The sequence below is a fragment of the Pseudophryne corroboree genome, chromosome 1 (assembly GCF_028390025.1).
Source record: "Pseudophryne corroboree isolate aPseCor3 chromosome 1, aPseCor3.hap2, whole genome shotgun sequence".
Classification (NCBI taxonomy): Eukaryota; Metazoa; Chordata; class Amphibia; order Anura; family Myobatrachidae; genus Pseudophryne; species Pseudophryne corroboree.
Window position 1 is genome coordinate 666,494,347 of NC_086444.1, and position 16,132 is coordinate 666,510,478.

General features: G+C 44.1%; 1 protein-coding gene across 1 annotated transcript in view; it reads left to right on the plus strand.

Annotated features, from left to right (window-relative positions):
* The window catches only part of HSDL2 (hydroxysteroid dehydrogenase like 2), a 108,193-nt gene extending 93,026 nt beyond the window's left edge, over positions 1-15,167 (plus strand). Inside the window, exons 10-12 of the mRNA XM_063914715.1 lie at positions 10,506-10,649; positions 14,469-14,597; positions 14,868-15,167. Of these exons, the coding sequence (XP_063770785.1) occupies positions 10,506-10,649; positions 14,469-14,597; positions 14,868-14,980 (386 nt within the window). The 3' untranslated portion in view covers positions 14,981-15,167. The remainder of the gene's footprint in view (positions 1-10,505; positions 10,650-14,468; positions 14,598-14,867) is intronic.
* The last annotated feature ends 965 nt before the right edge of the window (positions 15,168-16,132 follow it).

Consider the following 16,132-nt stretch of genomic DNA (forward strand, 5'->3'; position numbering starts at 1 on the left):
TGCATTAGTAGGATCGGATGGATATCATTTTAAATACATACGGTTACAAAATTGTGTAGTACACTGTGGAAGTGCTGATTATTTATTTATCATGTATTAAAGCGGCAATGGTGGGGACACTCATACCATGTTTGAACCTGTATTATCCTCTTATGATCTGGTTCAGGATGGCTTGAATGCATAATGTTTTAGCTCAGCAAGGCAAGGCGGATGCAGGTACAAGTGTATCCACCTTGGGCTATCTTTGCACAAGCTTTATCCAGTAAGTTAAATGGATAATCCCCCCAAATCCTGTACCAGGAATAGGGTTACAAGCCCTTACATACAGCAGCAGCTTCTCAGAACCAGTGGTAAGTAAACCTTCACCCTCACAGGCTACACATTGTTTAGATTCATCAGAAGATGAAAGCCCAATTATTCTACTTCATCATATGAAAAAGAGGTAGGTCTCAGCTCTCGAATATAGCTGAGTTAATTGAAAGCAATAAAGTCATCTTATCCCTAGAGGATACAGCATAGCCTGTGTTAAAAACCAAGGCACCTGTGTTTAAACATCCCAATACTTGAGTTCCAAGATCAACTGACTGAAATCATGGAAGAGGTTTGTGTTACGCCCAATAAAAAGTTAGAATTCCTAAGAAATGGAATTCCTATGAACTGCTTCCAGCTGGGGATTGTTTAAAAAAAAAAAAAGGAGATGGCTCCTAAAGTAGATCAGAAGAATCTACATAAGCTTTGCTTTCAATTTTCCTGTCTAGGGCAGTCATGAGGCCAAGCCTTGGCTTTAATGGCAAAGGCAGTGGTTGCCTGGGCTGATGCAATGAAAGGAGATTTTTCAGTAGAGCAAGAATTTCATATGGCTCATATTAAAAAACTGCAATGTTCCTGGAAGCATTGGATATGGGCAAAATATTTACTCCAGGGCATCAGCCCTAACGATACCTGCTCATAGAGCAGTTTAGCTGGGTAAGTGGAAGATCTACAGTCACACCACACTGGATATGCCCAATCTCACCAGATCTTGGAAGCTATGCAGTGTGGGGCCTAGTGAGAAACATCTGCGAGTACCAGGTGCTGTAGGTGGAATCATTGTTTTGTTCTGAAAATATTCCTTTTTGGTAAGAATTGACAGATATTCTGGAATGCAGACTCCAGGAAAGTCGGGTTACTTCCACATACAATTCACGTGTTTGTATTACACTATCAATAGAAGCCTGTCATAGGCTTAATCCCACGTCAGTGTGATTTGAGACTAGGAAACCATTGAACCACCAGAGGATCTACAGTGTGGGCCTGGTTAGTACTCGGATGGGAGACTGTCTGGGAATACCAGATGGCTGTAGAAAAATTAAACCATCGGCTGATGGTGTGGGCTCCACCTGGGAGACCCCTGGTTGGGGGGCTAACTTCCTCAGGTCACACAGACCTGGCATGGTATCTCTAGTTAGGCTGTCTTGAAGGCGAAAGCATATCTCGGCTATAGACGAAGGCCTGGCTTTGCAAGAAGCAGGTCAGAAATTTGCTTCGGTCAGGAAGTCATTCCAGTCCCTCTGGCAAACAAGGACAAGGGTTTACTTCAACCTGGCTTAGTCGGAAGCCAAGTGAGTAATTTCGGCTCATGCTCAAACCGAAAAATGCTGAGCAAATACATTTGGAAACATGGAAGCGTTACGTTTCTTATGTGTGGCATGGAGCCAGGGGTTTTTATGGTATCCCTGGATATACAGGAGGCTTACCTACAGGTTCCTATACCATTGTCCATCAGTGTTATCCAAGGTTTTGCGATCCTCCAAAAAAGCATTTTTCAGTTCTTGGTTTTACCCTTAGGGTTAACCACAGTCCCCAGAGTACCAGAAATATGGGGGTAACAACACCTTATCTTTGCAATAGGGGTTAAGGTTCTTCCAATACCTAGGATCTTTAAATCCTGGCACAGTCACAGAGATTGCTCTTTGTCATCGGCAACAGCAATAACGAGTTTGCAGGGGCAAGTGACTTATAACTTGGGAAAAAATCGGCTCCAGTTTCATCACATCGGATGTCGCACTTGGAGGCTGTACTGGATCACGTCTGCAGAGAGTAATTTTTTACCTGGCAACAATAAATCCAGGGTTCACTATAGGATTCAAGAATCGCCACACAGTCAAACAGTATCCATTCACGCAGCAATGCGGGGATGGGTTTGATGTTATCTGCATCGACAGGAGGGGGTATGCACAATTCCACTCTAGGTCTCTGCAGCGTCTGATTCTTACCTAGTAGAATCTACAACCACACCACACTGGAAATACCCAGACTTCATTGGATCATGGAAGATCAGCAGTGTGGGCCTGGTTGGTACCTGGAGGGACCAGCTGGGAATACAAGGTGTGGTAAGTATTAATGGAATGCATCCGATAATAAAGACCAGCTATGGTACTTACGATAAAAGTAAGAAGGTCATTAGCCGGGTGGCTACAGACATCCCAGCTGGACAAAGGGAAATCCTTTTGATATCAGATTGGGAAGATTCTGACACTAGGATTAGTGTCAGGGAGATTGTGTTCCCAAAGAGCTGTCTACCAATAAAGGTTGAAACCTCGGGCCATATACAGGGCACCGGTGTAGGCATGGGACAGTCTTCATGTAAAAACCAGTCCAGTACCGCTCGGACAATGCAACGCCAGTAGTGTACCTCAACATCAGGGAGGAACTCTCAGCTGAAAAGGGGATGAAGTAGGTAAGTCACATACCTAAGTGGGTAGGACTTCATCATCCAACCTTGTCCGCCGTTTTCATTCTGGGAATCATAAACAGGGAAATGGACTTTCACAAGTCGACACACCATTCAGAGGTATGAATGGGCTCTACACCCAGAGATCTTCCGGACTCTAGAAAACAAGAGGTGCTTGCTAGAGATATATCTCATAACGTCTTGGTTGAACTACAAAGTGCTCACATACGGGTCAAGAACAAAGGAGCCCAGGGCGATCGTTTTGGATGCCTTATCAGTGAGCTAGGACCTTCATCTGGTGGATGGGTTTTCCTTTAATAACCCTATTACCCAGGGTGGTGAGAGTTTTAAACAGGAAGACCAGCAGAGCATGGCAATGGATGCTCTACTTCTGCTCCCTCAACGTTCAGACCTAATAATGCAGGGTCCTGGTTATCACAGACAGGTGGATCAACTGTCTTTGACAGCGTGGCCATTAAAACCTCTATCCTCCGGTCAAGAGGATACTTTCAAACAGTGTTCAGAGCAAGGAAACCTTCATAGGTCACATTTAACACCATATATGGCAAGCCTATATTCATTGGTTTAATGAAAGAAAATCGACAGCCACACCACACTGATATGCCCAATCTCACGAGATCTGGGAAGCTATGCAGTGTTGGGCCTGGTGAGTGCTTGGATGGGGAACATCTGCAAACACCAGGTGCTGTAGGTGAATGGGACCCTACATGTTTTCAGCGTTTCCAGGGTCTTAGCATTCCTTCAGACAGGAATAGAGGGCTTCATTGAGAGTAGCAAGGGTTGGCATCAACTGTAGAGTTCCAAAAGTAAATTACCAACTTACAGGACCTTTTTTCCAGGGTATGCTGAGCATTCACCCTTTGGTTGTTTTTCCTACAGTGCCGTGGGACTTGTTTAGTCCTGAAAGTCCTTCAAGGTGCCCCATTGAACCACTTAATAATATGTATTATAAATGGTTGACAGATAAAGTGTCTTTTGTACTGACTAAGGCGTCAGCTAGAAGAATATCAGATTTAGGGATTGTCATATTGTTCCCCATTTCTGATTGTTTATCCAGATAAAGTAGTTATCAGAACTAGATCTGGGTATCTTCCTAAGGTGATGACTAAGTTCCACCTTAACAAAGGAAATTTTGTCCTGGCCTTTTAGGGTCTGGACCTTTTCTGCGGGAGATGCATCGCTGAACGTGATCCGTGCATTAAGGATCTACGTGGATTGTACCAGTGTCATCGGAAAAGCATTTTCTCTTTTCATTCTCTATGGATTTCATAAGAGAGGATGACCTGCTGGTAGGCTGACACTGGCAAGATGACTTCGAATGATGAAGTATATTTTCAAGCTGATCTCCCTGTTCCGGGTAATGTCTCTGTTCACTCTACCAATAAGGTAGATCCTTCATGGGCAGCACAATGTGGTGCTTAAACAGAACATGTATTTAAGGCAGCCATATGGTCTTCCGTTTACACATTTATTAAGACATTATGCCTGGGAGACCTTTGCCTCTCACGATGCTGAATTCGGGCGAAGGATTCTCTTGAGCATCAGGGGCGTCCCCACCACTAAACTGCTTTGGGAAATCCCATTGTTATCCTGTGGATAACCTGTGGACTCTGCTAGAGAAATATACGTTATGGTAAGAACTTACAGTATTTCTCCTAAGTCTACAGGGATCCCACCCTGACGCACCTGATTTGAGGATCCTTTTTACTCACTAACCTATACCTTCTTGTACGGAAGGGTGTGCGTGTGTGTTCTTCTCGCCTGATTAGGGTTCTACATAATGCTCCTGCCTTGAGCTTCGGAATACAACTGATTTGCCTGAGCCAGGGGGCGGGGATATATGAACGGGCCTGTTGCATGCTGGGAGGCCGAAAGCTTTGACTGATTGGTGCAAATCCGCTGTCGCTCCATCATATCCCATTGTTATCATGTGGAACCTGTGGACTTAGGAGAAATACGCTATATGATAGTTTTTTTGTATGTATATATATATATATATATATATGTGTGTGTGTGTATATATATGTGTGTGTGTATATGTGTATATATATATATGAAAAAAAAACTATATATATATATATATATATATATATATATATATATATATATATATATATATATATATATAATATAGTTTTTTTTTCTCTCTTACGTCCTAGGGGATACTGGGAATCCATTTAGTACCGTGGGCTATAGACATGACCACTTGGAGCCATGGGCACTATAGAAGTTTGATAACGTGCTGGCTCCTCCCTCTATGCCCCTCCTACCAGACTTGGTTTAGAAAATGTGCCCGACTGAGCCGGTCACATCTCTGGAAGCTCCTGAAGAGGATTCTGCATTTATTTTTAAAGTTTGTTATTTTCAGGCAGGACTGGTTGGCACCAGCCTGCCTGCTTCGTGGGACTTGGGGGGGGGAACCCCAACCCCAACCCCAACCCCAACCCACTAAGGGTTAATGGTTCTGTTCCCCGCTCACAGTACGCTAGCTCCTGAGGGAACTATTCGCAAGCTCCACCATGGCGAGCATACATTCCCGCAGCGCGCCGCCACCCCTAACAGAGGCAGCAGATAGAAGAGTGGTGAGTACTAAGCCGGCGTCCCGGCTAGCGGGTTGCCGGCCATTATGGCGGCATTAGGGTATGGAGACGCGCGGCTTCTGCGGGGCAAACTGAGTCTCCAGACTTAGTACACAGTACGGTACCCAGACTGGCATTACGGCTTAAAAGGGAGCTTACTCCATTTTATGCAGTTAGACACGTAATGCCAGTATAAAGAAGAGCGGGAAGACCGCGCGCCATTGAAGAGACAGGGCTTCACTATGAACGGATCCAGCAGCTCACAGGCACCATTTTACCCTACTGCGGTTACACAGACGCTGACTGCAGAGACGCGCAGCTCCTCCGGAAAGCCTCCAGATTACCTCAGCAGTACCAGGGGGTCATAGCAGAGGGAGCTTTAAACTTGTATACTAAATCCCTAATCTAGGTACTTAGTCTGTGACCCGGCTAAGCTTGGCTTTAGCGATAAAGGTGCCATGTGCTGGATCTTTCTTCTCTCTTTCTCACTCAGGAAGGGCTTTTTGTTGGTTAATAGAGCTTTTAACCTTTTCCTGTGTGTGTGTGCTCTTACTGCTGCAGAATGTCAAGCAAAGAGTGTGTATCATGCAAGACACAGTGTTCCTCTTCTCCAGGGGGTTCACTGGTGTGTACTCAGTGTAGCACCCCTTCTCAGGCTAGTGGGATGGAGCCAGCATGGCTGGACTCCATTCGGGGGATGATTTCCACCACCTCTACTAAATTATCTCGTAATGAGGAGGAGACGCAATACTTAAGACTATGACTGAGTGTATGCAAAAGGTCTCCGTACCCAGACCAGCGTCTCTGTACTGTAACTTTTGTCTGCAAAAACGTACTTTGGCCCGTATCCTGCATTCTGACTCTGATAATGAAGAGTCAGAAATGGAGATAGGGTGTCGCAAGGTGTTCAGGCTCTCATAGACTCTATCAGGGAAGTCCTACATTTTCTTGATAAGGTGATAGTGTTTGAGGAATCTTTCTTTAATGTGAAGAAAAAATCTGCCACTTTTCCTGTGTAAAAGGAACTAAATATCCTGTTTGAAGAACAGTGGGTTATTCCAGATAAAAAAATTCAAATTCCTAGGTGGTTATTATCTTTTCCTTTTCCTCCGGAGGATAGGAAAAAATGGGAAAATCCACCGATAGTGGATACGTCAGTGTCCAGGCGATCACGTAAAATATTATTACCTGTTCCTGGTGCAGCTGATCGTAAGATTGAGACTACACTCAAATCTTTGTATAGACCTGCAGGGGTGGCCCAGAGACGCACTATAGCATGTGGGTGGATTACGCGAGCCATTGCTAAATGGTCGGGTAATTTACTTGAGGGATTAGACACTTTACCTCAAGAGGAAATTGTATTACTCCTGCAACACATACAAGACTCTGCAAACTTTATGGTTGAAGCCATTAATGAGAGAGGTTTGCTTAATGCACGCACCACAGCTATGGCAGTGTCGGCACACAGGGGATTATGGCTACGTCAGTGGACTGCTGACGCAGACTCCAAAAAAGGCGTGCAAGGCCTGCCTTTCACAGGTGAGGCCTTATTTGGCAAGGAACTCGAAAAGTGGATTTCACGAGCTACTGCGGGTAAATCCACCTATCTTCCTTCTGCAGCTCCGCCAGCTAGGAAGGCCTACTCAGGACCCAATTTGCAGTCCTTTCGGACTGCAAAGTTTTGGGGCAAGGCCAGAGGTTCTTCTACCGCCACCAGAGGTGCTAGAGGTAAACCACAAAAACCAGCGGCTGCCAGTTCTCAGGAACAGAGCTCCAGCTCTGTCTCTTCAAAGCATTCTGCATGACGGTGGGCCGTGATGCCTGGGAGACAGGCAGGTGGGAGCCTGTCTAAAATTCTTCAGTCACACCTGGACAAGGTCTTGCCGGGATACCTGGGTCATAGACCTTATATCCCAGGGCTACAGGCTGGAGTTCCAGGATCTCCCACCTCACAGATTCTTCAAATCAGGCTTACCAGCTTCACCAGAAGCAAGAGTAACCTTACAAGAAGCCATTCAAAAACTGTTACAGACCCCTGTCATTGTTCCATTTCCACCTCATCTACAAAACAACAGCTTGTTTGTAGTTACAAAACCGGACGGTTCGGTAAGACTGATTCTGAATCTAAAGTCATTGAACCCATACTTATGAGTGTTCAAGTTCAAGATGGAGTCTCTGAGAGTGGTGATCTCATATCTGGAAGAGGGGGAATTCCTAGTGTCTCTGGATATCAAGGATGCGTACCTTCACATTCCGATCTGGCCGCCTCATCAGGCTTATCTACGGTTTGCACTGCAGGACTGTCACTACCAGCTTCAGGCCCTGCCATTTGGTCTATCCACGGCACAGAGGGTGTTCACCAAAGTGATGGCAGAGATGATGTTGCTCCGCAGACAGGGAGTGAATGTAATTCCTTACCTAGGCGATCATCTGATAAAGGCTGTGTCCAGGGAGCAGTTGTTGGAGAACATTGGGCTCATGACCAGATTACTCCTGGATCATGGGTGGATTCTGAACCTGCCAAAATCTCACCTATAACCAACACAGAAGCTTCATTTCCTGGGAATGATACTGGACACAGAGTCTCAGAAAGTGTTCCTTTCCTTGGAAAATGCAATGGTAATCCAGTCGAAGGTTCGGGCTGTCTTGAAGCTGACCCGAATTTCAGTACATCTATGCATCCGCCTTCTGGGGAAAATGGTGGCTTCTTACGAGGCAGTTCAGTATGGAAAGTTTCATGCGAAGCCCTTCCAGCTGTATCTGTTGGACAAATGGTCTGGATCGCATCTTCACATGCATTAGAGGATTTGTCTGTCCCCAAAAGCCAGGATCTCCCTCTTGTGGCTACAAACTTCTCACCTAGTGATGGGTTGAAGATTCAGGATTCAGAATTGGATTCTATTAACCACAGACGCACGCCTCAGAGGTTGGGGTTCAGTCATCCAGGGGGTGCAGTTTCAAGGAAGATGGTCAAGTCAGGAAGTCGTCCTTCCATTAAACATCCTGGAGCTCAGGGCTATTTACAACGTCCTTCTGCAGGCCTCCTCTCTTCTTCAGGTTCAGGCCATTAAAGTTCAATCGGACAATGTTACGGCAGTGACACATAAACCGACAGGGCGGAACGAAAAGCAGAGCCGCAATGTCTGAGGTGTCAAGAATTCCCCTCTGGGCGGAAAAACACGCTGTGACATTGTCGGAAATCCTTCATTCCGGGAGTAGACAACTGGGAAGCAGATTTCCTCAGCAGACACGACCTGCACCCAGGGCAATGGGGCCTCCACCTGGAGGAGTTGCAGTGGTTGACACATCGGTGGGATTATCCACAAATCGACATGATGGCCTCTCGCCTCAACAAGAATCTCAAGCGGTATTATTCCAGGTCGAGGGACCCACAAGCTGTAGTAGTCAACGCCTGACAGCTCCGTGGGTCTACCAGCTGGTGTACTTGTTTCCTCCCATTCCTCTGATCCCAAGAGTTCTCAAAAGAATAAAAAGGGAAAGAGTTCAAGCAATTCTTATTGTTCCGGACTGGCTATGAAGGGCCTGGTATGCGGATCTTCTCAAAAAGCTAAACGAAGATCGGTGGCCTCTGCCTCTTCGAGAGGATCTTCTGCAACAGGGCCCGTTCGTTTATCAAGACTTACCACGGCTACGTTTGACGGCATGGAAGCTGAACGGCTGATTCTAGCCAAGAGAGGTATTCTTGACAAGGTTATCACGACTGTGGTCCAAGCCAGGTAGGGGGTAACATCCAAACATTACCATTGTATCTGGAAGAATTATGTTTCTTGGTGTGAGAACAGACAATATTCTACGGTGGAATTTCATCTGGGACGCTTCCTGCATTTCCTGCAGTCGGGGGTGAATGTGGTCCTTCGCCTAGTCTCCATAAAAGTTCAGATTTTGGTCTTGTCGATTTTTCTTTCAGAAACAATTGTCTTCTCTCCCTTTGGTCCAGACGTTCTTAAAGGGTCCTTCATATCAAGCCTCCCACGGCACCTTGGGATCTAAATTTGGTTCTTAAATTCCTCCAATCAGACTGGTTTGAACCGTTACAGGAGGTAGACATAAAGTATCTTACGTGGTCACGCTGTTGGCTTCGTCAAGGCGCGTATCGGAGCTGGGAGCGTTGTCTCACAAGAGTCCCTACTTGATTTTCTATGAGGACAGAGCTGAACTCCGGACTCGTCAGCAATTCCTTCCTAAGGTGGTGTCGGCGTTTCACATCAGCCAGCCAATTGTGGTTCTGGTTGTTACTGACACCTCTGCTACTTCGAAGTCCTTGGACGTTGTAAGGGTTTTGAAGGTACAGTATATGTAAAGCGAACTGCCTGTCACAGGAAATCGGACTCACTGTTCTTTCTCTGTGATGCCAACAAGATTGGGTGTCCTGCTTCAAAGCAGTCTATTGCACGCTGGATCAGGCTCACTATCCAGCATGCTTATTCCACGGCAGGTTTGCCGGTTTCAAAATCTGTACAGGCCCACTCTACTAGGTCGGTGGGTTCCTCTTCGGTGGCTGGCTGGGGTGTCTTGACATTACAGCTCTGCCAAGCAGCTACTTGGTCGGTGTCAAACACGTTTGCCAAGTTTTACAAGTTTGATACCTTGGCCTCTGAGGACCTTCAGTTTGGTCGATCAGTTCTGCAGGAACCTCGGCACTCTTCCACCTGGTTTGGGAGCTTTGGTACTTCACCATGGTATTAAATGGATTCCCAGTATCCCCTAGGATGTAAGAGAAAATAGGATTTTAATTACCTACCGGTAAATCCTTTTCTCATAGTCCGTAGAGGATACTGGGCGCCTGACCGGTGCTTCGTTCTTCCTGCATGGTTGTTTCACAGTTATTTGGTTCAGCTATTGCTGTTCCTGTACTCAAGTTTGGGTAGCATGGCCTTCCTCTTGTTCTGGTTGTGCTGGTTTGAAATCTCACTACTTTCCTTTGTCTAGTTCCTTCTCTCAAAGTATGTCAGTCTTCTTGGGCACAGTTTCCTAGACTGAGTCTGGTAGCAGGGGCATAGAGGGAGGAGCCAGCACACGATATCAAACTTCTATAGTGCCCATGGCTCCAAGTGAACCCGTCTATATCCCATGGTACTAAATGGATCCCCAGTATCCCCTATGGACTACAAGAAAAGGATTTACCGGTAGGTAATTAAAATCCTATTATTTTTTTTCTGTTACGGTTATAGGTGGGTCTGCTGCTTTTAAGGGTGGACAACAGGCAGCATCAAAGGCCAAAAGTCAGGTGGAAGACACATTCACTGTTATTGGAAGATCTATCAATGAAGACACTGTAAAATCTGTTCAAGGAATCTACCAGTTTGTACTTTCAGGTAAAGATCGCATGGAGTTATATCAATATAGGCCAGAGGTTTTGATAGTGCATGTCTGAGTGGTGTGTAATAAGTTTTCCGATGCACAAAAAGTATTATGTTTACAAAGTAAACATTAAACATTTTTTTTTAAAGTATTCGCCAAAGGAGTCTATGTAAAGTTTGCATATGCTCAAGCCACTTTGTGAAGCAGCTGGACCAGTCCAAAACAGGTACAGTATGTTTTCTACATGCTGGATGAAGGTCTCTACTGCTGCTTCCGGTGACTCAAAAGAATCCCACGCATCTTGTGTTTGATTTGTGGGAACACGAAGAAGTCTCATGGGGCCAGGTCTGGACTGGTCGACAGATGACCAAGCTCATAGATGCGTTCATGGGCCAAAAAATCCACCACTTTCCTGGACTTGTGGGCAGGTGAATTGTCATGATGGAAATGGCACCACAAGCACGAGTTCTTGGACGGTGACTGGAAATGGCTTCCAGCACTTGAAGCAGACATTTGTTGGTGTACCAGTCCCCAGTGATGGTGTACTGTTGCACTAGTGGTACTGTAGCTACACGACCAGTCTTGGCCACAAAAACAGCCACCATCTGCTTGGCCACGCTGCACTTACATCGAAACTTCTATGGCGGGGCACCTCCAACCTAGATCCACTGTGCCGACTGTTGGGTTCGAAACTGTAGATCCAGGATTCATCGCCACTAATAATATCCTACACAGAGTTTGGGTGACATCCATCAAACCTGCCCAGCCTCCTTCTGCTCTGAAGTCAGCTCATGGAGTACCCAGTGTGCAAACCATGCTCAGAACCATGTATTTTGGGGCGCATCAAGCTGATGGATCCCGATGAGATGCCTATATCTTTCTTTAACTGGGTCCCAGTCGCCATGGCATCCATCTTCACTAGGGCCCGCGCGACACAAATGTTGTCCTCTGTGATGGCATACAGAAGTCGGCCTCAGCGCTCCTCGTTTTCCAGGGACCATCCCCAGTAAAGAAATTCTGCAAACCACTCAAACAGTGGTTTGGGATGGTGCTTCCTCCCCAAAAGCAGCTCGCAGTCAGTCAAAGCCCTCCTGCTATCGCAGACCATTCTTGTAGTCTTAGATGATCATGGCTCTCTAGTGGCCTCCATAACAAGGTTATGAAAGAAGTGAACATGCTGACTTCTTCAGTGTGCAGTGCTGCTTATATACAGTACTCTGCCTTGACATTTCACAAGAACTTTAGTCAGGGATTACAGTGCACATCTGGAAACTTATTGCACACCCCTTGTATATTATATAGTTACATAGTCCGTGAGGTTGAAAAGAGGCAAAATGCCCATCGGGTTCAACCTGTGTTCTGTGTTAAGCTGTTTATATTATAATGCGCATGCTGGAGTAATGGTCTAGTACCAATTGACACCTATGAATCTTACCACTCCCAGATATTTAATGTCAATATGTTAAATGCTATAACCGTGTATACGTTTTCCAGTTAGAAATTTGTCCAATCCGTTTTTAAATGCATTTACAGAGTTTGCCATTACAGGTTGAGTATCCCTTATCCAAAATGCTTGGGACCAATTTTGGATATTTGCTTTTTCCATATACAGGTTGAGTATCCCATATCCAAATATTCAGAAATACGGACTTTTTTGAGTGAGAGTGAGATAGTGAAACCTTTGTTTTTTGATGGCTCAATGTACACAAACTTTGTTTAATACACAAAGTTATTAAAAATATTGTATTAAATGACCTTCAGGCTGTGTATAAGGTGTATATGAAACATAAATGAATTGTGTGAATGTAGACACACTTTGTTTAATGCACAAAGTTATTAAAAATATTGGCTAAAATCCCCTTCAGGCTGTGTGTATAAGGTGTATATGTAACATAAATGCATTCTGTGCTTAGATTTAGGTCCCATCACCATGATATCTCATTGTGGTATGCAATTATTCCAAAATACGGAAAAATCCCATATCCAAAATACCTCTGGTCCCAAGCATTTTGGATATGGGATACTCAACCTGTATTGGAATAATTGCATACCATAATGAGATATCATGGCGATGGGACCAAAGTCTAAGCACAGAATGCCTTATACACACAGCCTGATGGTCATTTTATACATTTTTAATAACTTTGTGCATTAAACAAAATGTGTGTACATTCACATAATTCATTTATGTTTCATATAGACCTTATACACACAGCCTGAAGGTCATTTAATGTAACATTTTTAATAACTGTATTAAACAAAGTTTTTGTACATTGAGCCATCAGAAAACAAAGGTTTTACTATCTCACTCAAAAAATAAAGTATTCCGGAATATTTGGATATGGGATACCCAACCTGTATTACCTTCTCCTGCAGGGAGTTCTAAATCTCTATTGCCCTTACCGTGGAGAACCCTTTCCTACGTTGTATATTGAATAAGGGAAGTATGGGCCTGAAATCTATTTAGTAGTCTGTGTGTGTATGTGATAGATAGAGATATATATACATATATATATATATATATATATATAGACAAGATTCCCAAATCTCGCTAAAGAGTGACACATGCAGCACCTCTAGAAGGACTTTCTGTTAGCTAAAGTCCAATGAATGACAAATACAAAACAAGATCTGAGGGCGCTAAATATAGGAAATATTAATGAACACCATTAATCATTATCTAGACAAACAGATCATTTAAAAATGTATTAACAGACTCAGAACAAATTGATTCATTTTAAAAATGCTCAATGACATGGTGAATTCAACACCTTAACAGCTATTATGGATGTAATTCCTTGTTGCTGTAACTTCGACAGTATAACAGAATGTCAATCCGAACAGGTTTGTTTTTTTAACATGCATTTCTGATGCTTTCCAATGCTAACAATACAGGTTGCTGTCAGCAGAAAATAAAATTGTGTTAAAACAAACAAAACTAAAGATGAGAAAAGTAAGTGCAGAAATGAAAAATGAGAAGACTCTTTGAAAAGTCGGGAATATGTAACTCATAAGTATGGGAATAGGAAGGCCCGGGGTAACAGCAGAAGTGAGAAACAGGAAATGCAGAGAAATCCAGCAGGGGATTATAACTGCAGGAAAAGGAGGGAAGCAACCGAAGATGCTATGGTTAATCTAAATACACTATTGAAAAGTACTTAAAGCAAAGTAAGTTTTGAAAACAAAACTGCTCCCTGTGCACATTGGAGGTCATTCCGACCCGTTCGCACGTAGAGTTTCTCCGCTGCGGTTGGAACGGGTCGGAACTGCGCATGCCCGCCGGACGCATTGCACACGCACGTCATTGCCTGGCGACGACCGTCGCTGGGCAGCAACACCGCCAGCAAAAAATGTGATCGCATCGGCGATCGCAAGAATACGGACAGGCGGGAGGTGTTCCTGGGCAGATACTCACCATTTTCCAGGTGTGGCGAGTCCAACGCAGGCGGATCCAGGCGTTTGGAGGGTGGATGTCTGACATCACAGCCGGGACCATCATCGCTGGATCTGTCACACTGGTGAGTAGCTGCAGGGCTGGTCTTGTTTTGTTTTAAACTTTTTTAGCATAACAGGGCTGCACAAGGGATCGCAGCCCTGCTATGCTAAAATACACTCCCCCATAGGCGGCGTCAGGTTGATCACACGAGCAGCAAAAAGTTGCTACGTGCGATCAACTCGGAATGATCCCCATTGTGCCTAATATGTTGTACAGAAGGTACAGTGGAGTGCTGGGCGTGGTACGCACTGTTTGACCCTTGAATAAATAATATTCTTTTCTGCTAGACACCATCTTGAAATGTATTTGTAGTAACTTCTTTTTCTGCCGCACTTAGGTGCAGAAGAAGGTACTTGGTACCTGGACCTGAAGAATGACAAGGGTGGAGTTGGAAAAGGAGAGTCTCCTGTCAAAGCTAATGTGGTTATGAGCATGGATAGCGAGGATTTTGTGAAGATGTTTACAGGTCAGTTAATAGCACAATGTTTGATATGATCTCTACAAGTTTTATAAGTGACCAGTAATTCAAGACTTATTGATCTCTCAAAATTCAGTACAGTAATAGTGGAACATATAAAGCTTAGGGAAAGCTAACTATAGATAGAGCAAGAGCAGTGACATGAGCATATGCAAACATATCTGTTCTTGAAAAAATATTCTTTATGATTCATTTACATTTATTTTTTGCTTTTTGTTTATGATCATAAAATCAATAGTATTTTACTCTGGTCCACAGGGAAACTGAAGCCTACAATGGCTTTCATGGGTGGAAAGCTGAAGATTAAAGGGGATATGGGCCTGGCAATGAAATTGGAAGCACTAATGGGCCGAATGAATTCGAAGTTGTGATATCATTCATGCACCCAGCTATATGGCTAATGAAATCACAGTTCTAGTGCCACAAGAACAGTAATCTACATGCCACAGAAGGCGTCTATAGGTGAACAGCTCATTTAATGGGAAGATGTTCTGAATTAATTTTCTAAATACATTTTTAAATAATGTAATAATAAAATATCTGAATGTATTCAAAGTTGATATTCGTACTTCACCATTTTATATTAAAAGGGTCTGCAGTGATGCCACTGCACTATGTGGAATCAGTGACTGGCTCTAGGGACTAACAATGAATGCTATTGTACTAGCAATAATTTGGGGATTACATAAACATCACTACTAAGCTTTGTATTTCCCATTCTGGTATGACAGTTGTTCTGTTCATGACACGATTTTAACCTTTAGAAGACTCAAGAGAAAATAAAATATTCTTTTGTGTACACTCCAAACTCTAGAAAGTAATCTGTATAATTGGTCTTTAGTGATTCTATATTCATTCAGAACATTTAGTATAATGCATAGGTTATCAAACTCTGTCCTCAGGACCCCAAACAGTTCTTGTATCCAGGTCTCCCCACAGACTCTCACAAGTGAAATAATGAGCTCCACCTGTGGCTGAGGAATGAGTGCCCCTGTGTACCTGCCGGGTGACCTGGAAAACATGAACTGTGTGGGGTCCTAAGGACAGAGTGTGAGAACCACTGGCATATTTTGGGTGACATGTTGCCCACATCCCACTTAAAGGATGAGCTTGTCAGCGCTAATATGATTATGAATATTTGTAGTAAGAGCATTGTCCATATTTAGCATTGTAATTGTAAGTACTGAAATACAGGGGTCAGGATAAGTGACTAGAATATGCTTTGCTCACCAGCTGAACAGTTTTTTTCTAGCCTGAATTATATAAATACAGAATTTCATTCTCCATAGCAATGGTTGGTGGGAGCCCAACTTTTTAACCCACAACTGGTTTGCATACAGGTCCAACTTGCAGGTGAATCTTTTTAGGGCCGCACGCGATCTGTAGCCAAGCATACACAACTATGAGCAATTGCAGGCAACTTCGCATCGTACACTGTTGCATCTCCATATGCTGCTGAATTTGCGGAACTGGGTGGCAGCAGGGTGTTTTTATACAGGCATAGTTGAGTAAGTGTATGTCAT